Source organism: Mobula hypostoma, chromosome 22, assembly GCF_963921235.1.
Source record: "Mobula hypostoma chromosome 22, sMobHyp1.1, whole genome shotgun sequence".
In the NCBI taxonomy this organism is placed as follows: Eukaryota; Metazoa; Chordata; class Chondrichthyes; order Myliobatiformes; family Myliobatidae; genus Mobula; species Mobula hypostoma.
Window position 1 is genome coordinate 53136577 of NC_086118.1, and position 26502 is coordinate 53163078.

At 42.3% G+C, this 26502-nt stretch overlaps 1 protein-coding gene across 11 annotated transcripts in view; it reads right to left on the reverse strand.

The window, feature by feature from the left end:
* The window catches only part of bptf (bromodomain PHD finger transcription factor), a 177377-nt gene that overhangs the window by 108913 nt on the left and 41962 nt on the right, over positions 1 to 26502 (reverse strand). For all 11 annotated transcript variants that reach the window (XM_063030610.1, XM_063030608.1, XM_063030609.1 and 8 more), the window contains exon 3: positions 15494 to 15717. In XM_063030610.1, the coding sequence (XP_062886680.1) occupies positions 15494 to 15717 (224 nt within the window). The remainder of the gene's footprint in view (positions 1 to 15493; positions 15718 to 26502) is intronic.

Below are 26502 nucleotides of genomic sequence, written 5' to 3' on the forward strand. Positions count from 1 at the left end.
TTGATACTCATACTAATTGAGAATCTGTCAACTTCCACTTTAAACATTCCCATGCTGTCTTTCAGTAAGTGAGGCTGAGTGGTGCCTCAACAACCTTTTCCTCAATGTCAGCAAGACCAAGGAACTGATTATTGACTTCAGGAGGAGGAAATCAGAGGTCTATGAGCCAGTTCTCATTGGAGAAGAGATGGAAAAGGTCAGCAACTTTAATTTTTCAGTGTTATCATTTCAGAGAACCTGTCCTGGGCCCGGCACACAGGTGCGATTATAAAGAAAGCATAGCAGCGCCTCTAATTCCTTAAGAGTTTGCGCAGATTCAGCACGGCAACTAAAACTTTGACAAACTTCTTGAGATTTGTGGTGGAGCATATATAGAATGGCTAGATCACAGCCTGGTATGGAAACACCAATGCTCTTGAACAGAAAATCCTACAAAAAGTAATGGATGTGGTCCAGTCCATCACAGGTAAAGCCCTCCCCACCACGGAGCACATTTACAAGGAGCATTGTCGCAGGAAAGCAGCATCAATCATTAGGGACTCCCATCATCTGGTCATGCTCTCGTCTCACTGCTGTCACCAGGAAAGTGGTACAGGAGGTCAGGAACCACACCAAGTTCAGTAACAGTTATTACCCCTCAGTCATCAGGCTCTTGAGCCAGAGAGGATAATTTCACACAACATCACTTGTCCCATCACTGAACTGTTCCACAACCTATAAACTTACTTTCAAGAACTCTTCATCTCATATTATCTATACTTATTGCTTACTTTTTATTATAATTATTTTCTCTATCTTTTTGTATTTGCACAGCTTTTGTTGTCGCACACCATTTGTCCACCCTGCTGGTGTGGTTTTTCATTACTTCTATTGTGGTTCTTGGATTTATTGAGTATGCCTGCAAGAAAATGAATCTCAAGGTTGCATATGGTGATATATATGTACTTTGGTAATAAATTTACTTTTAACTTTGAACTATTAATGTATCCATATTGTTCCAGGACACATGAATACCCCACTTCCTGAAAGACAGTACTGCTTGATGGTAATCTGTACAAGAAATACATTAGAAGCAAAAACACCAAGATTCAGCAAATCCTGTGTTGTGTGACACCAAAATGTTTAATGCAAGACTTAAGGGAATGCCTCCAAGAGGACCACAACCTTGTCTAGGGTTTGGAGGCTTGTGTGCCTCAATGACCTGCACAGCTATGCTGGCTAGAGTCAGGGCCTTGTGCTTTGATTACTGGTAGGGTCACCCATGCCAAACAGGTCAAAGGATAGAGGCCAGACTAAGAGTGGTCCACTGGTCCTGCTGGTTCAGGGGTTCCGCTCAGGGCTAACAACCCTGACTGGTCCAAAAAATAAAATAAATTGTTACAGAAACAGCAATGAAAGAAGCCTTCGTTGCTACCCCATACACTAGTGACATAACGGGCAGGAAGAATAAGGAAAGGTATATCGTATAAACCATGTAGCACTGCACACCTCCCCCTCCAAGTTTAGAGAACTTGAGAATTAACTTGTGCTTTTAAAAACCCATTTCCAATAGCAAGATTGGTATTGAATACCTCATAAGAATCAAATGGAAGTGGGAGGGAAATGAACAAGGTTATTAAGGATATTGCTTTAATAAACCATCCTACAACCAATGTTCTTATAACCTACACGCTAAAAAAAACATTATAATTTGGATATTTTAAATGCCTTTTAAAAAACATAATAAAACAAGCAACAGTTCCAAGAATGGGCCATCTAACCCATTAAGCCTGCTCCACTTTTCATCAAGATGCTAGTTGATCTTTTACATTGGCACTACAAAGTAGCATAATTTCCACATCATTCCCTTTTCTGGAAACTACTTAACTCCATTTTAAAATGAACACAAATGTGTCAGGATAGAGTTCACTCTTTGACAGAAGTCATTTTTCTTCACCACAATCCTAAGTGCCCTGCGCCCTAATTTTTAGGTTCGGTTCCAGGCTCCTAAGTCAGGGAAAATGTTATCACTGCTTCTATGTAGTCAAATCCTTTAACAAATTTCTAAATGTCGAAGAGATCTTTCTTATTCCTTTGAACTCTAGACCAGTGGTCCCCAACCACCGGGCCGCAAAGCATGTGCTACCAGGCCACGAAGAGATGATATGATTTGGCGATATGTAACGATACGAGTCAGCTGCACCCTTCCTCATTCCTTGTCACGCACTGTTGAACTTGAGCAACCCCCCTCACTCCCCCGTCGGCCGGTCCACAAGAATATTGTCAATATTAAACTGGTCCGCTGTGCAAACAAGGTTGGGGACCCCTGCCCTAAACTATACAATCACAAACCACTTGATCTCTCATTATGCACCAAACCTGCCATTCTAGGAACATCTAGCGAATTGTCGCGGTACTTCCTCTATGGCAGGGGGTCTAAACCTCTTTTTTAAAAAAAATACCATGGAGCCTTACCATGAACCAAAGGGTCTATCAACTCTGGGTTGGGGTCCAGGTTGGGAAACCCTACTCTAAGGAAGATACATTCTTTCTTAGGTAAGAAGAACAAAAATGTACCCAATACTCCAGATGCAATCTCATCAAGGCCCTAATCAAAGGGTTCATGACCATTTTTTTTTTAAAAATGCCATGGGCCCCTACCATTAACTGAGGGGTCTGTGGACTGCAGGTTGGGAACCCCTACCCTAGACAAGACAATAGGATTCTTCACTCTTACAACCAAAACACTCTTTGCACCTCCAATTTCTGAATTTGATACTCGAGTGGAAAATATTCCAAGCCTTTATTTCTTCTACCAAAATGTTTTCCAACTGCCACTTCTTTGTCCATTCTCCTGATCTGTCCATGTCCTTCCTAAAAACCACCTGCTTCTTAACCTGTCTTTGTATCATCCGCAAACCTGACACAAAGCCATTAACTGCTTCATCCAGGTCATTAACATATAGTGTGAAAAGTTGCAGTCCCAACACCAACCCCTGTGGAACACCACTAAATATCAGCAGCCAAAAAGCCCCTGTTATTCCCATACTTGGCCTCCTGCCAGCTAGCCAATCTTCCATTAATACAAAGTATCTTTTCTGTAACACTACAGGCTCTATTTTGTTTAGCAACCTCATGTGTGGCATCTTGACAAAGGTCTTCTGAAAATCCAAGTAAACAACATCCACTGACTCTCCTTTTTCTATCCTGACTGTTATTTCTTCAAAGAATTCCAAAAGATTTGTCAAGCAAGATTTCCCCCAAAAGAAACCATGCTGACTTAGGCCTATTTTATCATGTGCCTTCAAGTACCATGAAATCTCATCCTTAATTATGGACTCTAATACTTCCTCAACCACAGAAGTCAGGCGAATTGGCTTTTAACTGTTTGCATTTTGTCTCCCTCCCTTCTTAAAGAGTGGAGTGACATTTGCAATTTTTCAGTCCTCTGGAACATTTAAAGAATCAAGTGATTCTTGAAACATCACTGATGATGCCTTCACAATCTCTTCAGTTACTTCTTTCAGAACACTGGGATGTAGTCCATTTGGTCAAGGTGACTTATCTATCTTCAGAGCTTTCAGCTTCCCAAGCACATTTCCTTAGTAATAGCGACTACACTCACTTCTGCCCCCTCACAGACTCACATTTCTGGCATACTGCTGATATCTTCCACAGTGAAAACTGGTGCAAAGTACTTATTCAGTTTGTCTGCCATTTCTTTGCTTCTATTACTATCTCTCAATCATTTCCCAGCAGTCTGATGTCCACTTTTGCTTCTCTTTTACTCTTTAAATATTTGGGGGAAAAAATTGGTATCCTCTTTTATATCATTGGTTAACATACCTTCAGTTTTTCATCTTTCCCCTCTCCTTTTTTTTTTGGTGTTTTTTGTTGGTTTTTAAAAGCTTCCCAATCCTTTAGCTTCCCACTAATTTTTGCTATCTCGTATGCCATCACTTTGCTTTGATGCTCCCAGCTGTGATCTTCTTTCATCCACAAATGAGATGTCAACAATGTCATACCTGCCAATTTTAAATGCGCTACATAATCATCTACCTTGCTTCATAAACTTCATGCATTCAAACCAACATCTTTTGTCCTGTATTCTCACCCTTCTTTTTAATTTCATCTCCATGTTGCCTGAAGCTAAATTCTTATCCCCTTCTAAATATTTTTGTCTTATTTTTCATTCTAGAAACTTCAAGTAAACTTTCCTACACTCACATTGTCTTCTACTTTATCCATACTTCTCCAAGCTGCTAATGCCACTCCCACTCCGCACATTTTTTAGTTTGTAGCCCTATCTACAGCCCTAGTTATATGATTTGCCAGGACCTTGGTCCTAGCATGGTTCAGTTGGACCCCATCCTATCAGACCAGCTCCCTCCTTCCCCAGTACAGGTGTCAATGTCCCTCAAATTCAAACCCACTTCTCCCAAACCATTCTTTGAGCCAAACATTTGGTGCTCTAATCTTATTAACCTGTAAGAGACCAAATACCTTTTTTCCTTCTGCATTCTCATTTAGTCCCCCACCACTCAAATTCCCTCAGCAGACCTTTTTTCTTTGTCTCCCCACATTGTTGGTGCCTACATGGGCGCTATGATAGTGTAGTGGTGCTATTACAGTTCGGGGCATCAGAGTTCGGCATTCAATTCCAGCACGTCTGCACGGTGTCTCTGTACACCCTCCCTGTGGAAAGAGTGAGTTTCCCTGGGTGCTCCAGTTTCCTTCCACTGTCCAAAGACATATCAGGTACATTAATTGGTCTTTGTAAATTGTCTTGTGATTAGGTTAGGGTTAAATCAGGTTGTCAGGGGTTGCCAGGTGGTGTGGCTCAAAGGGCCAGGAGGACTTTTAACTCGAAATAAGAAAAATAAAATAAACAACTGGATCTTACCTCTCCTTCTCCAAATTCCTCTGCAGGTGAGGTGAGATATCCCGAACCCATATACCACACGTCCATACATACAACAGCTGAATGCAGGGGTGAAGTAACTTTCACTCATGCTACCGACACTCTATTCTACAGCGGCAAAGAATATGTCATTCAAACTCCTTCTTCAAGTGCTAATTGTGTTACCATTCCCCTGAGTCAATTATTTCACCTGTGCTATGATTATATTACAAGCACAGCAGGAAAAACAAATTTAATGAATTGCAACTGTTAATATTTGAACATTTAATTCAAGAATTGTCGGCAGGCCACTTTCGGAGGTTGCAACAGCTCACATCAAATGTATACAAATCCCAAGATCACGATTTATAACACCTAAAAGTAAGTTATAATTGGTACAAAAACTAATTGATGTTGCATTAAACAGGGGACCAGCTTACCAATAAAATTTGCTACGCAATCTGATAAGCATGTCTGACGTAACAAGCCATTATTACATCAGCTGGTAACAGACAACAGTACATTAAGTTTTCTCAAACAACAGGAATTCTGCAGATGCTGGAAATTCAAGCAACACACATAAAAGTTGCTGGTGAATGCAGCAGGCCAGGCAGCATCTCTAGGAAGAGGTGCAGTCGACGTTTTAGGCTGAGACCCAGTCCTGACAAAGGGTCTCGGCCTGAAACGTCGACTGCACCTCTTCCTAGAGATACTGCCTGGCCTGCTGCGTTCACCAGCAACTTTTATGTGCGTTGATTAAGTTTTCTCCTTATTTATAGTCAATTAACGTTTGTGATTTAATCTCTCAAGAGTGCAGATGGAAAATATACCTTTAGCATCAGGCTTCATAGCAATTTTGATTCTGCAATGTCTCAAGCTAGGCAGCATGGATTACTTTAAGCAATTTATCCAGAAAATCCTTGATTAAATCTACTTATATGCAATTTCCTTGTGCTTGTCATAACAAAGGTAGAAGTATCCTTGGAAAACTGAACCCATCACCACGTTAAACAGTTTTACAATAAATTTCACCCTAGCACAAAACCAGTCATCTAAAACCAAAGCTGGATCCAACTCGATGGGCATCTGCTCCAATACCTTAGGCATTTTTTTTTTAACTTTTGTGTTACTAGGAAATATTTTTTCTATTTTCTGCATTTCTAGCTTATATCCAAATTTGCTACTTGACAAAGTTGCTGCCTAAATAATAACAAAAACTATGAAGCCACATAAAAAAGTGCACAGCCTAAGTTATTAATTGTGTTATATCAATGAGTAGAAAAACATGGGCTGTTACATCAACTGATGGGCCACATAGTGAAACGGAATTATTTCCAACTACTGAAGGGTGAGAGTAAAAGATGAAAATCATTGAAATATTTTGTGCCCAGAGGTAAACAGAACCAAAATTAAAAGTTTTCCTTTAAAATATCACAGTCAAGTGGTTTTGTTAAAATTAGTATTGGCATTAGTAAGGTGCCAAGAATTTTGATGGGTTTTCATTAGACGGAGATGAGTTGGAGAAAGCAAGGAAAACTTGAAAACAAGAACCATACCAGTGAGCTGTTTTTTCCTGCCAAAATACTTTGCATGTCAACAATCACAAGGTGAAAACTATTTTGCACCAGAGACTTCTCTCAAGTATGGGCCACCACAGTATTATGCACAAGGCCAATGATCATAAGAATACGAAATACAATGATTTGAAAGATATATTAAAGAAAATAATTCATGACACGTGATCCAAGTTTAAATGTAACTTAACATTTAAACCAACAGCACAGAACACATGTAAATAACCTGGATTACTAATGAATTGCCCCACTGTATACATGCAACACATGTTCAAGTTCAAACACTGATTAAGCTCGAAGAATAAGTTATGAAACCTGTCAAGTGTACCAAAACATTTTCGGCAAACAAATGGTGCACAAATTCCAAAACAAATGCTTCCATCAGAATCCACCACTGTGCACTTCGAGCTGAAACTAAGATGATATAGTTCTTGATTAATAGCAATCTGTAAATCACATTTAAATGCATATTAATTATATCTGGTCACTAAGCAGCTTGACAGCACCCACCATAAATGTTCTCCCTTTCAAAACGGTCACTTAGAATTTTTGAGAACCAACCAACACTATTAAAATGGTACCTGAAGAAATTGTCAACAACTTTGAAACTTCACAAGAGGAAAACCAATTCATGTGAAACATGACTTTAACACACTCTATTATTTGTTCATTTCAATGAGAACGAGAGATGATAAATAAATTCCAAATTTATTTATTGTAAAACTGGTTGCAAGAGCTAACTTAAAGATTAGGATATCTTTTAAGGTAAAGATCTACATGCAAAAACAAGGTCAATTGCAAGTCAAACAAAAACGCAAAGTATTTCACAAGGTCCTATGTAGTATGCTGGTCCAGAAGATTATGGTACATGGGATGGGTACATGGGTACATAACCAGCTATCCTGATCCAAAATTGTCATGGTGATGAAAGGCAAAGGGTGGTAATATGCAAGGTTGCTTTTCTGATTAGAAGTTTGTAATTGGGGGTGTACTGCAGAGATCGATGACTGGACCCTTGCTATTTGTGATGCATAATGAATTGGACGTGAATGTTAGGTGTATGATTATCAAGACTGCAGATGGCATGGCAATTATTAGCGTTATGGATAGCAAAGGAAGGTTGTCCAAGGCTAATACAAGGTATAGGTCAGATGGAAAGTGGGATTTAATCCTGGCAAGTTAAAAGTGATGCATTTTTTTTTAGTCAAAAGGGAGTTGGACTTATCTTGTAAATAGAAGGGAGTTAAGAAATGTTGATAATTAGAGGGGCCTTTGGGCTGAAGAGACTAGTTCCCCAAGAGCAGCACTAAAGGTACTGCAAAATGAATATGCCCTAGGTTGAAGCACAGACTGTACAAAGCTAAGAGGTTATGTAGCAGATTCACAAAACACTGGTTAGACCACACGGAGTACACCATACAGTTCTGATCACACTATGCAAACGATGTGGTAGCACTGAAGAAAATGCAGAGGAGATCTACCAGGATGCTGCCTGGATTGGAAGACTTTAGTCTTATGGGGAAGAGATTGGATTGGATTTAGTTGGGCTCTTTCCCTGGACTGAAGGATGCTGAGTCGATCTATTCAAGGTATATACAAGAGACAAAGGTAGAGTAGATGATCAAAATCTCCCTCCCCCTCTGTTAAGGACAAGAAAAAAAGAATAAGAAGCAGATTTATAATAACATGAGGGAAGAAGAGGGAATAAACTCAAGGTTTAAAGGAGATCTTGGGAGAAAATTTTTTTCACATGAGTGATTGATACCTGAAACTCATTACCAGAAGTGGTGGTGGAATCAGGTGCAATCACTATGTTTAAAAGACATTCTGTTAAGATGGCATAATGAACCACAGCAATGTTCTGCGGGCTACACACAATACTTCAAAATATACTTCTTTTGAATTACTCTCACTGCAATCTGCAGCTTGTGTTTTCCTTTAAGCAATGTACTTTTAAATCAACTTAATGAACTACAGCTTTCACGACCTTCTGAAGGACTTGGTCGTTTTAGCTCCCAAGCAAGCAGGTACAGCACCTTCAAGTAGATGAAAGTTCATCACTATGACCAGAAGCGAGGTGGGGGGGGGGGGGTGGAGAGAAGGACTCCCAGCCAGGCTGAAACGCAGAGGGATGAGGTCCACTTAACCCAGAATCTTATTTGCAAATGTGCAGATGCTGGAGAACAAAATTGAGGACAGATGGGTGAGACTGATGTACCGTAGGGAAATGAGGAATTGTTGTGTTCTGTGTTTTACCAAGACGTGGCTTACTCAGAGGACGCCAGATATGGCAAGCAGACCCGAAGGCTTCTCAGTACACAGGATGCACTAAATTGATGGTTCAGAAAAGGCAAAAGGTGGGGGTGTGTGTATCACGATATACTCTCCGCGGTGCTCCGCTATGGCAGTTTTATCATACTTGTGTTCCTCTGACCTTGAAGACCTAACGATCAAATGCCAACCGTTCTAGTTACCAAAAGAATACTCCTCCGTGATTCTGAGTGCAGTTACATACCACCACCAGCTGACCATAATCAAATGCTGGAGATACTGCATGATCCCATCAGCAAACAAGAAAAAGTCCACCCTGACACATTTCAAATCGTAGTTGGGGATTTCAATCAAGGATATTTGAAGAAATCCCTGCCCAATTACCATCAGCATATAACCTGTAGCACTAGAGATTCCAACACACTAGAACACTGCTTTCTAAGATAAGGAATGCCTTCCGTTCCATGCCCGGACCACACTGCAGGAAATCTAATCACTTGGTTGTCCTTCTCCTACCTGCATGCAGGCAAACACTAAACAGCAAGGTTCCAGAGAAAAGGACAACAAAAAGATGGTCACTAGAGGCAGAGGATTGCTATGGGATTGCTTCAACTCAGTGGACTGGGCCGTGTTCAAGAACTCATCTGTGAATCTGAATGAATACACCCCAGATATCACAGACTTTATGAAAACAGTTATAGATGAGTGCGTCCCCACAAAATCATTCAGATCTCCCCCAACCAGAAGCCATGAACCATGAGATCCACAATCTGCTGAGGGATTGGGGCATTCATATCTGACAAACTAGAAAGTTACAAGAGGTCCAGGTATGATCATTGGAAGCCACCTCATGGGCATTCTGAACTAAACTTAAATCAACGAAGGATGTTCAACAGCTGTGTTAGAGCTTGAATGCTATCACCTCTTAGAAAGTGAAATCGTGCAACATAGTTGACAACAGGGCTTCATTTCCAGATGAGCTCAATGACTTATATATTCGCTTCGACTGTTAAAACATGGAGAAACCATGATAAACTCTCATAACCCCCAGTGATCCTATTATTTCAGCCTCCGAAGCCAATGTGAGAGCATCCTTCAGGACAGTGAACACATGGAAAACATTCAGTCCAGATGGGTTACTGACCAAGTAATAAAGACCTGTGCTGATCAAATGGGTGGAGTGTTCACAGAGGTCTTTAACCTCTCACTTCAGCAGTCTGAGGTATCAACCTACTTCCAGTAGGCTTCAAGTATACCGGTGCCTAAGAAGAACTGGGTAACCTGCCTCAATGACTATCATCCAATAGCACTTGGCATCCACAGTGATGAAGTGTTTTGAGAGGATGGTGATGAAACATAACTCCTGCCTGAGAAGCGGCTTGGATCCACTCTAAGGAGCTGAAGCTAGAGTTGGATGAACTAAGTTATCATCCAGGAGGCAAAACAATTGATAGATAAGACATTTGAGCTGGTAGATACACCCAGAGTGCAGAATTCAGGGAGTATATGGGTGAACACCAAGAGAAGTAAAGGGAGAAAGAAGTCAGTGCAGGGTCTCCCTGTGGCCATTCCCCTCATCAACAGGAATACCCCTTTGGATACTGCTGATGGGAATGATATATCTGGCCAAGGGAGCAGCAGCCAGACCAATAGCACTGTGGTCAGCTCTGAGCCTCAGAAGGGTATGGTGAAGTCAACTGGAGCAATAATCATAGGGGAATCAATAGTTAGGAGGACAGATAGGAAATTCTGCAGCAGCAAAAGACATGCCAGAATGGTGTTTTGCCTCCCGAATGCTAGGGCCCAGGATGTCTCTGAGCAGTTGCAGGGGAGTTCTTGAAGGGGAGGGTGAGCAGCCAGAGGTCATGGTACCAAAGACATGGGCAAGAGAGGGATAGAGGACCTGCGCAGTAAATTTAGAGAGCTAGGAAGAAGACTAAGAGCCATACCTCCAAGGTGGTAATCTCCAGATTACTCCCGATGCCATGAGCTAGGGAAAGTCAGAACAGGAAGATAGCGCAGACAAATGAGTAGCTGAGGAGATGGTGCAGGGGGCAAGGTTTCAAGTTCTTGGGTCATTGGAACCTTTTCTGGGGAAGGGATGACTTGTACAAGTGGGACGGGTTGCACCTGAACTGGAAGGGAACCAATATTCTGGTTAACCAATAGCTAATGCTATTGGGGAGGGTTTAAACTAGATTTGCAAGGGTGTGGGAACCGAAGTGAAGAGGCAGAGGATGGGGTGGCTGACGCACAAGTAGAGAGAGCTTGTAGGGAGTTTGTGAGAAAGGATAGGCAGGTGATAGAGCAAAGATACTCTCAGCCAGATGGTTTGAGATGTGTCTGTTTCAATGCAAGGAGTATCATAAACAAAGCAGATGAATTTAGAGCATGGAGCAATACATGGAACTACGACATCGTGGCCATTACAGAGACTTGGATGTCTCAGGAGCAAGAATGGCTGCTGAGTGTGCCAGGCTTTAGAGATTTCAAAAAGAACAGAGAGGGAGGCAAAAGAGATAGGGGCGTGGCATTGCTAATCAGGGATAGTATCATGGTTACAGAAAAGGAGGAAGTCATGGAGGGATCGTCTTCTGAGTCAGTGTGGGTGAAAGTTAGAAACAGGAAGGGGGCAATAACTCTGTTGGGTGTTCTTTTATAGACCCCCTCCCCAAGAGTAACATCGAGGAGCAGATAGGGAGGCAGATTCTGGGACAGTGCAATAATAGGGTTATTGTGATAGGTGATTTTAACTTTCCTAACATTGAGAGGCTGTACTTGATCTGGGATTGAGAAATGAACCTGGTCAGGCATCAGATCTCTCAGTGGGAGAGTATTTTGGAGGTAGTGATCACAACTCTATCTCCTTTACCATAGTGCTGGGAGAGGGATTGGAGCAGAAAATTTGGAAAAACATTTAATTGGGGTAGGAGGAAACATGATGCTATTAGACAGAAACCTGGAAGCATAAATTGGGAGCAGAGGTTCTCAGGGAACTGCATGGCAGAAATAAGGCAAATGCTCAGGGAACATTTGCATGGCTTTCTGCATAGGTATGTTCCATTGAGGCAGGGAAAGGTTGGTAGGATACAAGAACCATAGTGTACAAAGGATGTAGAAAAATCTGGTTAAGAAAAGAAAGGCTTACAAAAGATTCAAGGAACTAGGTACTGTTAGAGCTCTAGAAAATTACAAAGTTGCCAGGAAGGAGCTTAAGAATGAAATTACGAAGCTAGAAGAGGCCATGAGAAGGCCTTGGCGAGCAGGATCAAGGAAAACCCCAACACATTTTACAAGTGTGTGAACAGGAAGAGCACGAAAGATCTAAGAATAGGACCAATCAGGTGTGACAGTGGAAATGTGTGCATGGAGCTGGAGAAGTAGCAGAGGTACTTAATGAATACTTTGCTTCAGTATTCACCAGGGAAAAGGACCTTGGCAATTATGCGGATGACTTACAGCAGACTGAAATGCTTGAGCATACAGACATTATGAAAGAAAATGTGCAGGAGCTTTTGAAAAGCATTAAGTTAGATAAGTCACCAGGTCCGGAGGAGATATACCCCAGACTACTGTGGGAAATGAGGGAGGAGATTACTACATTTCTGGCAATGATCTTTGCATCATCAATAGGGATGGAAAAAGTACCAGAGGATTGGCTGGTTGCAAATGCTGTTCCCTTGTTCAAGAAAGGAAGTAGAGAAAACCCAGGAAATTATAGACCAGTGAGTCTTACTTCAGTGGTGGGCAAGTTGTTGAGGAAGATCCTGAAAGGTAGGATTTATGCGCATTTGGAGAGACATGGCTTTGTCAAGGGCAAGCCGTGCCTTACGAGCCTGAATGATTTCTTTGAGGGTGTAACAAATCATATTGATGAAGGTAGAGCAGTAGATGTAGTGTATATGGATTTCAATAAGGCATTTGATAAGGTTCCCCATGCAAAGCTCATTCAGAAAGTAAGGAGGCATGGGATCCAAGGAGACCTTGCTTTGTGGATACTTTGCCCACAGAAGGCAAAGGGTGGTTGGAGATGGTTCGTACTCCTCATGGAGGTTGGTGACCTGTGGTGTTCCGCAGAGATCTGCTCTGAGACCCCTCCTCTTTGTGATTTTTATAAATAACCTAGATGAAGTAGAAGGGTGGGTTAATAAGTTTGTTAATGACACAAAAGTTGGGAGTGTTGTGGATAGTCTGGAGGGTTGTCAGAGGTCACAGCGCAACATCGATAGGATGCAGAACTGGGCTGAGAAGTGGCAGACAGAGTTCAACCCAGATAATGGTGAAGTAATTCATTTTGGTAAGTCATATTTGAAGACAGAATATAAGGGAAGCATTCTTGTCAGCGTGGAGGATCTGAGAGATCTTGGGGCCCTATGTCTATAGGACACTCAAACCTGCTGCTCAGGTTGACAGTGTTATTAAGGCGGCGTACGGTATGTTGGCCTTCATCAACCATGAGATTGAGTTCAAGAGCTGTGAGGTGATGTTACAGCTATACAAGACCTCAATTAGACCCCAATTGGAGTACTGTGTTCAGTTCTGGTTACCTCACTACAGGAAGGATGTGGATACTATAGAGAGTACAAAGCAGATTTACAAGGATGTTGCCTGGATTGGAGAGCATGCCTTATGAGAATAGGCTGAGTGAACTTGGCCTTTTCTCCTTGGAGCGACAGAGGATGAGAGGTGACCTAATAGAGGTGTATAAGATGATGAGAGGCATTTATCATGTGGACAGCCAAAGGCTTTTTCCCCAGGGCTGAAATGGCTAACACGAGGGGGCAGTTTTAAGAAGTTTGGAAGTAGGTAAAGGACGATTGTCAGAGGCAAGTTTTTCCACAGAATGGTAAGTGCATGGAATGTACTGCCAGCAATGGTGGTAGAGGCAGATAGAATAGGGTCTTTTAAGAGGCTCTTAGATAGGTGCATGGAGCTTAGAAAAATAGAGGGCTATGCGGTAGGGAAATTCTAGGCAGTTTCTAGAGTAGGTTATATGGTTGGCACAACATTGTGGGCCAAAGGACCTGTAATATGCTATGGATTACTATGTTCTTTATTCACTCCAATTTGCCTCCCAGCACAACAGGTCCATAGTAGATGCCATCTCATTGGCTCTTCTGGACAGTGAAGACGTTTACATCAGGATGTTCTTTATCGACTACAGGTCAACATTCAATACCATGTCCTGAATACCTCCTTGTGCAACTGGATCCTCGATTTCCTCACTTGCAGACCCCAGTCAATTCAGATTGCCAATAACATCTCCACAATCCCCATCAGCACAGGTGCACAGACTGGTGCTTAGCCCCATAGTCCACACACTTTACACTTATGACTGCATGGCTAAGCACAGCTCTAATGCTATATTTAAGCTTGCTGACGACACTATTGTCGTTGGCTAAATCAAAGGTGGTGACAAGTCAGCATACAGGAGCGAGACTGAAACACTGACTGACTGGTGCCACAACAACCTCTAAATCAATGTCAACAAGACCAAGAAGCTGATTATAGACTTCAGGAAGAGGAAACCAGAGGTATATGAGCCAGCCCTCATCAGAAGATCAAAAGTGGAGAGGGTTAGCATCTTAAAATTCCTCAGTGTTATCATATTGAAGGACCTGTCCTATGCCCAGCACATAAGTGCAATTACAAAGAAAGCCTCTAATTCCTTCAAAGTTTACAAAAATTCTGCATGATATCTCAAACTTTGATAAACTTCTATAGATGTGTGGTGGAGAGTATCCTGAATGGCTGGATTGCCTGGTATGGAAACACCAATGCTTTTGAACAGAAAACCCTACAAAAAGTAGTGGACACGGCCCAGACCATCACAGGTAAAGCCCTACATCATTAAGCACACCTACGTGAAATGCTGTCACAGGAAAGCGTCATCCATCATCAGGGACGCCCGCCACCCAGGCCACGCTCTCTTCTTGCTGCTGCCATCAGGAAGATGGTACTGAAGCCTCAGGACTCACACCACCAGGTTCAGGAACAGCTGTTACCCCACAGCCATCAGGGTCTTGAACAAGAGGGGATAATTTCCACTCAACTCCACTTGCCCCATCACTGAACTTCCTAAAACCTATGGACTGACTTTTAAGGACTCTTCACCTTGATCCTTGGCATTTATTGCTTATTTATTACTATATCATATTTTTCTTTTGTATTGCAGTTTGTTGGGTTTTTTTTGCACACTAGCTGTCCGCCCTGTTGGGTGCAATCTTTCATTGATTCTGTTATGGTTATTAGATTTATTGAGTATGCCCACAAGAAAACGAAGCTCAGAGTGGTATATGGTGACAGATATGGACTTTGATAATAAATTTACTTTGAACATTTAGGTCAGCACTTGAATAGATAAGGCAAAGGATGCAGATATGATTGGTATTAATAGAAAAAAGGTCAGCATGGACTGCGCGGGCCAAAAGATCCGTTTCTGTGGTGTACAATTCTATGACTCTGTTAATTGGTCAAAGAAAAATGATTAGTCAGCATCAAAGAAAAAGTCACAACAGTGATCATGATAAAGTCTTCAAAGTTTACACATGAAAAATACTCTTCAAATGCTGCCCAAGCTAATGTGCATTTGCAGAACTTGCTGCTTATTTCTGAAGTTCCAAATCACTTATCAAAACTTGTTACAGACAAACCATCAGTATTTAACACCTGAAATGCTCCTATACAACAGAAAACTGAAGGCTACCTTTTCTTCAAATCTTAAAATTATAGACATAAATCACAAATCCTAAGTGCCAAATTCACTTACCATTAGCTGCGGTTAGACAAGATTTATTATTGCCACGAACTTTATTCGTCAGGTCTTCTGTAATATCCATGTGCCGATGAATTTCATCACGCATTTCTTCCAGTATTTTGCAGAGGTCATACTCCCAGTACTCTTTGTCCAGAGAGTCAATAAGTTCAGCCAGCTGTACCTTTGAGCTGTAATACCACACTTTTTTATCCTTTCCGTCTTCTTTGTCTTCCTCACTGAATAGAAAGGTAAAACCATTTTAGATCAATTTGGCATCCAAGGCAAGGCAAGATTATCACACAGTGAAAACACAGTGGTCAAATGGGGTCAGGATTAAGAAGCACAAACAACAGATGATCCCATTGAGCTTGTTTTCATTATGTGGCACGTAAAATGCCTCATTTACTTAATATAACAGTGTTATATTCCAAATTAAGTTGCAAAATCCTTTTCTTACCATTCAAGGTTATTGAAAATGAGGCTGGGAAACACAAATTCAATTTCCCACCACTTATACTGCTATATACAGATGAGAAGAGAATATAATTAATATTGCATTATTACAGGTACTAAAATACTCTTGTACTGTTAAAGTTTAGTGATTTGTACATTACAAGGATTATGTTTTAATAGATTTAAGATACTGTAATATTAAAGCTAACATAGTGGCAAAAACTAATCTGCATATTTTGAAAATCGAAGAACAAAACACCAAGATACGTTATTGATTAGACATGGCATTGATATTCACGGAAAACAGAATCATAAAAGAAACATATGCTAATTAAATATTATTCCCTTGCACTTCCTAAAACCTGATTTTGAAAAACTCCTGTAACAACTTGCAGCCAGAGCAAACTGTAATCAGTCACTGAAAGCAAGCATGCAAGTACAGCAGGCAGTGAAGAAAGCTAATGGCATGCTGGCCTTCATAACAAGGAGAATTGAGTATAAGAGCAAAGAGGTCCTTCTGCAGCTGTACAGGGCTCTGGTGAGACCACACCTGGAGTACTGTGTGCAGTTTTGGTCTCCAAATTTGAGAAAGGACATTCTTGCTACTGAGGGAGTGCAGCGCAGGTTCACAAGGTTAATTCCCGGGATGGCCGGACTGTCATATGTCGAAAGATTGAAGCGACTGGGCTTGTATACTCTGGAATTTAGAAGGCTGAGAGGGGATCTTATCTAAACATATAAGATTATTAAGGAATTGGACACGCTGGAGGCAGGAAGCATGTTCCCACTGAGTGTATTCACCCAGACAGTGGTGGATATATGGAATGCTCTGGCCCAAAAGGCTGTGGAGGCCAAGTCTCTGGATGCTTTCAAAAAAGAGATGGATAGAGCTCTTAAAGATAGCAGAATCAAAGGTTATGGGGATAAGGCAGGAACTGGATACTGATTGTGGATGATCAGCCATGATCACAGTGAATGGTGGTGCTGGTTCGAAGGGCCGAATGGCCTACTCCTGCACCTATTGTCTATTGTCATCTTTATGACAATGAAAATTAACCCTGGTCAATTAATGAATAAAGGCAGCAGCTACCAACACTGATAAGCACCTGAGCTCTTGGCCATTTAATTGAATTAACCTAATGCAATATACCAGCATGATAACTTTTTAATGAAACATGTTTGCTAAGTAAGTTTAACTTTTATTTGAATACACTTCTGAGAAAATGTATGAGCAAATATGGTTTTGAACATCTTGCTGACTTTGGGCAATATTTGGAAATTGTCATGAGGAATTTGTGAATTAGGTTTAATACCCAGTGATCTAAAAAGGAAATCTGAGTTTTTGCATTCGTGAAGAAGTTTCTGTTTAACATGATATTGCTTTCAGACCTGATGCTATAAATTTTTGTCATCCAGCATGTCAATTTTCTCTTACCCATCATTTTCAGGTGCTTTCTACTGAAGGCCAACAGGCCTAACAATGCAGAACAGATGTATGCCTTTTTTGTCAGATGTATGGCTGAAAGTGAGGTGTAGAAGACCCTGGCCAGAGTCAACCCACATAAAGCTGGGGGTAGGATAATATACCAGGTCAAGTTCTGAAAGACTGTGTGGCCCAGCTGGTGGATATATTCAACATCTCTCTGAAACAATCCATCATCCCCTCAGTTTTCAAGACGACAACCATCATTCCAGTGCCAAAGAAGGTGACAGTAACCTGCCTAAATGACTATCGTCTGGTGGCACTAACATCAACTATTATGAAATGCTTTGAGCAGCTAGTCATAGAGCACACTAAAGCCTTTCTCCCTGCTACATCGGAACCTTTCCAGTCCGCTCAAATCAATGATGTAATAGCCTATGCCTTCCCTTCTGTCCAGTCCCACATGGAAAATGGGGTCTCGTATGTCAGACTGCTGTTTATAGATTTCAGTTTGACATTTAACACCATCATACCCCAGAAACTGGTGGGGAAACTGTCCTCGCTGGGGCTCAACACCTCCCTCTGAAGTTGGATACTGGACTTCTGAACAATAAGGCCACAGTCAATCTACATCGGCAGCAGTATCTCTTGTCTCATTATGTTGAGCACTGGCACTCCCCAAGGCTGTGTGCTCAGCCCGCTGCTGATGAATGACTGCATAGCGGGATCCAGCTCAAACTGGGTCATCAAGTTTACAGATAACAAAACAGTGGGTGCCCTTATCAAGAATGATGATGAGACAGAGTATAGAGAGAAAGTGAAGTGATTGTTGATTGAAAAAAAAAACAACCTAAGCCTGAACGTGGAGAAGACAAAGGAAATCACAGTGGACTTCAGGAAGGTGCGGACAAACCATCCCCTTCTGCGAATACATGGCTCCTCCGTAGAGAAAGTTCAGTGCACCAAGTTCCTGGGAGTTCACATCACAAGGTGGCACAGCAGTGCCTCCACTTCTTTGGAAGATTGAGGCAAGCAAGGCACCCTCCCCTCCCACCTTAACTGCATCTTAAAGGAGCATCACTGAGAGCATCTTGGCAAGTTGCATTTCTACCTGGTATGGGAGCAGCCAAACATCAGACCACAAATCTCTACAAAGGACTGTGAGAGTGGCTGAAAGGATCATAGGGGGGTCTCCATACCATCAATCGGGGACATTTATCAGAAGTGCTATGTACACAGGGCCCTTAGTATTATTAAGGATCCTACCCATCCATCCAGCATCCTGTTTGACTTTCTACCATCAGGCAGGAGACTGCAATGCATAAAAACAAGAGTGGACAGCATGAGAAACAGTTTCTTTCCCCAGGCCATCAGGCTTCTCAACTCCTTGCCGCAACGCAATTGAAATGTCATTGGTTAATCTGTTTTGTACCTTACAATATTTAATACTAATGCACTTTAGTTTATTACTCATGTGATTTTTCTGTAGATTTTATCCTTAAGTTAACACAGCACACATAACACATCATATGTGTACTGTGTTTTACATCCAGGTTCAGAGAAACTTTGTCTTGTTTCTATATACATTTAATGGTAATATACATGTATATAGTTAAATGACTATAAACTTGACTTGATTTGATATGATATCTTGATAATCAGTGTCAAGTAAAGCCAGGCCAGTAAGTTACGAAACATCCAGAAGTATAGCTAAGATTTTGTCAGGTATCTCCAAGTTAATAACTTTATTATTTTTCAGGAAATCAAGTTAGAGGCACAAGTATGTACTCCACCATGACTGCAGTAATGAACCAACCCAGAAAGATTTTAAAGTACGTGTTGGACAGACAGCAACAGAGGAACACACTTACTGTCAATCAAATTCTGAGGGTATAACAACTGCAAATATCTTATAGACAATGGCTTCAATGTATTTAGCTCTGAGGATTTGAAGTTAGCTACCCTCCTGCAATTTGAGACTAATCCATAAATTCTCCTAAGACATTGCACCATTCCAGCTTCTTCTAGGTCCCAGCTTTTGTGCTCTACTTGAGTTTTAAATAGATTAAACACCTAAAAGTACTGAAGCAATGAATTTAAGGATATTTAATAATCCATTTGCTATAATTAGGATGACAAAGTTGCAAACCGCTATCTCAAACATCCTCCTCAGGTATCTCCAACCTTAATATTTCTAGATGTTTAAAGTATAATTTTCAGATGTTCCATGTTGGATAAATTCTCACTTAAGGTGCCTTTGCCACAAAAAATGTCTTTCAGAAGATCTCATGAGCCCTTGAAAAAGGGATCTAGTGCTTTCCCAACGTATATGACCTGGGATTCAGGATGGCTGGTGTTTACAGGATTCCCTGTGAATGCAGAGCAGCATGTATCAGCCAGGCGGATTCACAGTGGAAACCCACATCAAGAAGCCCAAGAGGTGTATCTGTTTAGGTTACTGGAGAAATCAACGGTAACAGAACATTGTATTTGCAATGGCTGTAGGATTGATTTCAACAGCACAAAACTACTTTGCTACGACAATGACATTTGGGACCACTTGGTGAAGAGAAACACAAAATAATCTGCAGATGCTGGGGTCAAAGCAACACTCACAACATGCTGGACGAACTCAGCAGGTCAGGCAGCATCCGTGGAAAAGATCGGTCGATGTTTCGGGCCGGAACCCTTCGTCAGGTCTGTAGAGGGAAGAGGCAGAGGCCCTATAAAGAAGGTGGGAGGAGGGTGGGAAGGAGAAGGCTGTAGATTCCAGGTGAAAAACCAGTAAGGGGAAAGATAAAGGGGTGGGAGAGGGGAGGCAGGGAGATGATAGGCAGGAAAGATGAAGAAAGAATAGGGGAAAACACAATGGGTAGTAGAAGGAGGCAGAACCATGAGGGAGGTGGGGGAGGGAGCAGAGTGACATAGGGATAGGGGAAGGGAGGGGAAGGGAATTACCAGAAGTTAGAGAACTCTATGCTCATACCAAGGGGCTGGAGACTACCTAGATGGTATATGAGGTGTTGCTCCTCCAACCTAAGTTTAGCCTCATCATGGCAGTAGAGGAGGCCATGTATGGACATATCTGAATGGGAATGTGAAGCAGAGTTGAAGTGGGTGGCTACTGGGAGATCCTGTCTGTTGTGGCAGACGGAGTGGAGGTGCTCGACGAAGTTAGAGAACTCTATGCTCATACCAAGGGGCTGGAGACTACCTAGATGGTATATGAGGTGTTGCTCCTCCAACCTAAGTTTAGCCTCATCATGGCAGTAGAGGAGGCCATGTATGGACATATCTGAATGGGAATGTGAAGCAGAGTTGAAGTGGGTGGCTACTGGGAGATCCTGTCTGTTGTGGCAGACGGAGTGGAGGTGCTCGACGAAGCGGTGCCCCAATCTGTGTTGGGTTTCACTGATGTAGAGGAGGTCGCACCGGGAGCACCGGATGCAATAGATGACCCCAACAGACTCACAAGTGAAGTGCTGCCTCACCTGGAAGGACTGTTTGGGGCCCTGAATGGTGGCAAGAGAAGAGGTGTAGGGACAGGTGTAGCACTTATGCTTACAGGGATAAGTGCCGGGTGGGAGTTCAGTGGGGAGGGACATATGGACCAGGGAGTCACGAAGGGACCGATCCCTGCGGAAAGTGCGGAGGGAAAGATGTGCTTAGTGGCGGGGTCCCGTTGAAGGTGGCGGAAGTTGCAGAGGATAATGTGCTGGATCCAGAGGCTGGTGGGGTGGTAGGTGAGGACAAGGGGAACTCTGTCCCTGTTGTGGTGGCGGGAGGACGGGGTGAGAGCCGAAGTGAGGGAAATGGAGGAGATGCAGGTGAGGGCATCATTGATGACAGCAGAAGGGAAACCACGATCCTTAAAGAAAGAGGACATTTGAGATGTCCTGGAACGGAAAACCTCATCCTCGGAGCAGATGCGGCAGAGACGGAGGAACTGGGAATAGGGAATGGCATTTTTGCATGTGGCGGGGTGGGAAGAGGTATAGTTGAGGTAGTTATGAGAGTCAGTGGGCTTGTAGAAGATGTCAGTGGACAGTCTGTCTCCAGAGATGGAGACCGAGAAATCGAGAAAGGGAAGAGAAGTGTCCGAGATAGACCAAGTGAATTTGCGGGCTGGATGGAAGTTAGAAGTAAAGTCGATGAAATTGACGAGCTCAGCATGGGTGCAGGAAGCAGCACCAATGTAGTCATCAATGTATCGAAGGAAAAGTTGGGGAGCAGTACCAGAATAGGTTTGGAGCACAGACTGTTCCTCCTAACCAACGAAGAGGCAGGCATAGCTAGGGCCCATGCGAGTTCCCATAGCTACACCCTTGGTCTGAAGAAAGTGGGAAAAGCCAAAAGAGAAGAGCCATTGAAATAAAACTAGAGGGAAAGAATCTTAGCAAAGACAAAGTCTCACTCTATCTAAGAACTGGAGTTTGATTGTAAACAAGGTGGCACAGCAGAAACCTGATTGGATGAGGACTAACCAATCAGGAGGGACAGACAACTGGGGTATAAGTACCACCCGACCAGACATGCCCAGGAATCATCCCTGATGAAGATGGCAGAGTTTGTCATCAAAACATCGGTTAAAGACGATATCCGTACCCAGCTGGAAGCCTGAGAAGAATTTATTCCTCATGAACTCTTGCTTACCTCTTCTACATTTTCTTACAAAGTACAAATCATTACTATATTTCTGATAATTTATTGCTGACAGTTCAGACAGTTCAAAAATCCTTGACGGAAAAGACCATATGCACTTAATGTGTAATACACAAACTCAGAGTGATACTACCAGCAGCCTCAAGGAATTCCACTGGGTCTCTCATACATTGTGAGTCTGTGAATTCCTTAGTGTTAATCAGTATTTTAACAACACTCTGCAGCTGCAAAGGAACAGTTTTTCCACACAACTGCTATGCTAAATCATGATTTATTCATTGCAACAACTTGCACTTCCACTTAGTGACACTGCTTTGAAATTATTTTAGAAACAGTGCCCCAAAATAATTACTCCAGCAACCAACTTGATGTGCTGGGTGTACACTGCCATGCATTATGCATAAACTCTGTTTAACATTTCAGGAAATGTCACACAATGTTTGCTACCTGTTACCATGCTGCAGACATAATGAACACCGAAAAGAATGAAGATTTAGGTTTAAATTGCTTCCATTAACAAATTTTCCATAACTAAATTATTGCAATAAAATCACATCACTAACTGCAGATAACCCACAAATCACCTTTAAGTGTCAGACTTGCACTATTATAAATATGTGGTTGGAATGAATGACTGCCTAACTTGCAATATTATTGCCCTTCTCTTCCCCCCCCCCCACCTTTTTAACTAGCCACCAATGTAAATTCAAATGTTCCACTGATGACGGTTGGAAATTAGAACAGAGGAGGAGAGCATTCAGCCCATCATATTTGTGCCAACAGTAAGACTATCCAGCCAAATCTCACCTTCCAGCACGAACATATAACACTGTGAAAAAAGGAGTTATTGCATTTGGGCAGTACCATGGACGGGGAATGGTTTGGTGAAGTATGGGCCTGCAGTGAGACGCAGTACATGGGCTACCAGATAGGGCAAGGACGAGTTCAGCCACTGTTTAACAAGATCAAGGCCATGAGAAACAATCCCCAGTCTTGTAGGAGGGAACAGGTCCTGGGGTTAATAGGGTGGTATCGCTGCTTTATCCTTCAGTTTGCCACCTTTGCAGTCCCACTAACAGAACTGATGCTGAAATCTGCAAAGAATCTGGTCCAGTGGACTAAAGAATGTGAGGAAGCCTTTGTGACTCTGAAGGAGGCTTTGTGTTCTCGGCCGGTCCGCATCAGCCCAGACTTCACCAAACTCTTCACCATCCAAGATAATGCCTCAGCAGTGGGGATTGGAGCAGTCATGACCCAGGGGAAAAAGGGAGAACAGCCGGTATTGTACCTTAGTCAGAAGGTGCTACCAATGAAGACATTGCTGAGAAGGAAGCTCTTGCCATAAAATTACCTGCGAGGCAGAGAGTTCGTTCTGGAGACCAACTACAAAGCATCACCCGGATCCACTCCATGAAAGACCACAATGCACGCATTATGAAATGCTAGCTGGATCTACAACCATTCCATTTCAACATCCATCGAAAGGCAGGACAGCACAACGTCACGGCAGACTATCTCTCCCGATTGGCCACATTGTGCAATCCAGAAGTGGGGGAGTGGGTGATGAGACAGTACTGGTCTCCTGCAATGCTAATTCTCCCGCTAAACTTATCCCTTTGCCTGGTTAGTCACTCCTCCTTATTCCGTTCCCGGTCTAGTTTCCCCAGTAGTTCACACACTGTGCCCTCCCAGTCTGCAGTTTTGGGGAGTTCACCATTTACACAGCCCAACAGTAAACAATTGCTAGCTTGGCTAATCAAAACAATCCCTTCAGTTAACATGCTCTACTGGTTTATAACTCATAAAAATACGGTTTTTAGACATAGGCATTTCAAACAGTTTCATTTATTTTCACTCACACCGTTACATTGGTTTGCAGACAACAGAACAGCCCCAAAAGACCCGAGGGAGAGTCTGGGGCATCCTTAAATAATACTTGGGTTAGTGGGAGCAGGCACACTACACCTTATGCAGGCAACACTACTGGTGAGGAGGCATTATTCTTTTATATTCATCTGAGCATGTGGACACTGATCCATGGGTTTAACGAAGGTATTTGTTGTGGGATAAAACTGTAGGGTGTTAGAATCCCTGTTTACAGTGTTCCAATTCTGTATCTGAAATAATTGTTATGGTCTGGTCATGTGATTATTCCCCCCTCTTCTCCCCCACACCCCCCCCAACCAGACCAATAGTAGAATTTTCTGGTTCTTCAAGGCCAGGCAAAGGCAAATTTAAACCCTCAGTCTGGTTTTGCTACAGAGAGGTGTGGAGGTTGGATTTGACAGTTGGTGAATAGTTATATTGGAAAGTTAAAGACAAAGCATGTTATGGGGAAAGCCTCTATATTTGTAAATATTTGTACATACAAGTTTGTATTTCATTTGTCTACTTGCAAATATTTTTTTCTTCATAACTTTTGGGCAGCTTTTGCACTTTCTCTTTGCACTCAAGTGTTATGGTTTACTATCTGTTTTGTTCAACTGGTGATCCTGGTCAGGCACGCTTACCCACACCTGATAACGAGGTGTGACATCCTCACTGTTCATGACTTAGGCTACATCCACACTAGACCGGATAAATCCGTAACCGAAGCTTTTCCTCTTCGTTTTGACCCTCCATCCACACTGAAACGGCATTTTCCTCCCCCGAAAACAGAGCTTTTCTAAAACACTCCCCAGAGTGTGTAAATCTGAAAACGCCAGTTGAGCGGTGTAGTGTGTATGGGGTAACTGGAGCTTTTTAAAAATGCTGTCATGATGGGCCAGAACAGATGGTGGCGGCAGCGCGGCGTTTCATTGTTTTCTTGAACGCATACAGCGTTCTTTATAGCGGTTGTATTTGGTTTGGCACGACTTCTCTACTGCTTTGCTGACTTTGTGGTCATTTGTAACTCACAGAAGCAGCTCAACTTCATCGTCTGTCGAAACGAAGAAGTCCGGTCTGCTTTTTCCAGCGGAGGTTTTCTTTGTATTCCTCAAAGACATTGTTGAAAATTTCCTTTTGCTGTTGTTGTAGGTATTCTAGTTTTTGACCAATGGAAATAGCACAACACCGCCGCGGAAACGGAAATAGTATACCGTTTCCTCTTTGCTTGTTTTCTGTAGATGTGTCCTGCGCATGCCCCACAGAAGGAGATTCAGCCAAATACCCGTTTTAATGTGGATGGAGGTATTTTCAAAAACACCTGGTGTGGACGCTTATCGTTTTACGTGAAACCAGCGTTTTCAAAATTACCCGGTTCAATGTGGATGTAGCCTTAATATGAAAGATCTATAATTGGTGGGATCAACTGTTTGTGGTATTCTCACTTAGCGCCATCTCATGCTGCTTTCCAGAAGTTTTTTTTTATATATCTGGTAAATAGATTTTTTCATCCTACTGATGAAACTCAGTACTAGTACAACCGTCAAAGCCATAAAATTCACATTTGGATTCACTTTGCTTCAAAAATTCCACAACTGGGCTTTCAAAATACCCAGAGACTACTGACTAAACCCATCTATGCTTTGAATAATAGTGTGATGGCACTGAAAAATCTGGAAGAATAAGAGATCGTGTGGAATTGGTGCAAGTATTCAAAAAATTCCAAAGAAAATTAATTCTTCAATGACATCTTCTGTAAGGAAAAGGCTGAGGCAGCCTGTATTTATTATTATTTCCAATTTCATTTTAGATGTATTTTGAAGAAACAGATTAATTACTCATTTGTAATGGCTCTGAACTTCCAAATATTTTATTTGTAAAGGCCAAACAAGCAAGAAAGCTCCAAGAAACAGGAAAAGGCAATTACTAAACTAGAATGTTTCCCTCGCAAACACAAGGAAATCTGCAGATGCTGGAATTTCAAGCAACACACATAAAAGATGCTGGTGAACACAGCAGGCCAGGCAGCATCTCTAGGAAGAGGTACAGTTGACGTTTTGGGCCAAGACCCTTCGTCAGGACTAACTGAAAGAAGAGCTAGTAAGAGATTTGAGAGGGGGAGGGGGAGATCTGAAAGGATAGGAGAAGACAGGAGGGGGAGGGATGGAGCCAAGAGCTGGACAGTTGATTGGCAAAAGGGATATGAGAGGACCATGGGCGAGGAGGCCTAGGGAGAAAGAAAAGGGGGAGGGGGGGAACCAGAGGATGGGCAAGGGGCATAGTGAGGGGGACAGAGTGAGAAAAAGGAGAGAGAGAAAAAGAATGTGTGTATATAAATAAATAACAGATGGGGTACGAGGGGGAGGTGGGGCATTAGTGGAAGTTTGAGAAGCCAATACTCATGCCATCAGGTTGGAGGCTACCCAGACGGAATACAAAGTGTTGTTCCTCCAACCTGAGTGTGGCTTCATCATTACAGTACAGGAGGCTGTGGATAGACATATCAGAATGGGAATGGGATGTGAAATTAAAATGTGTGGCCACTGGAAGATCCTGCTTTCTCTGGCAAACAGAGCATAGGTGTTCAGCGAAACCATCTCCCAGTCTGCATGGGGTT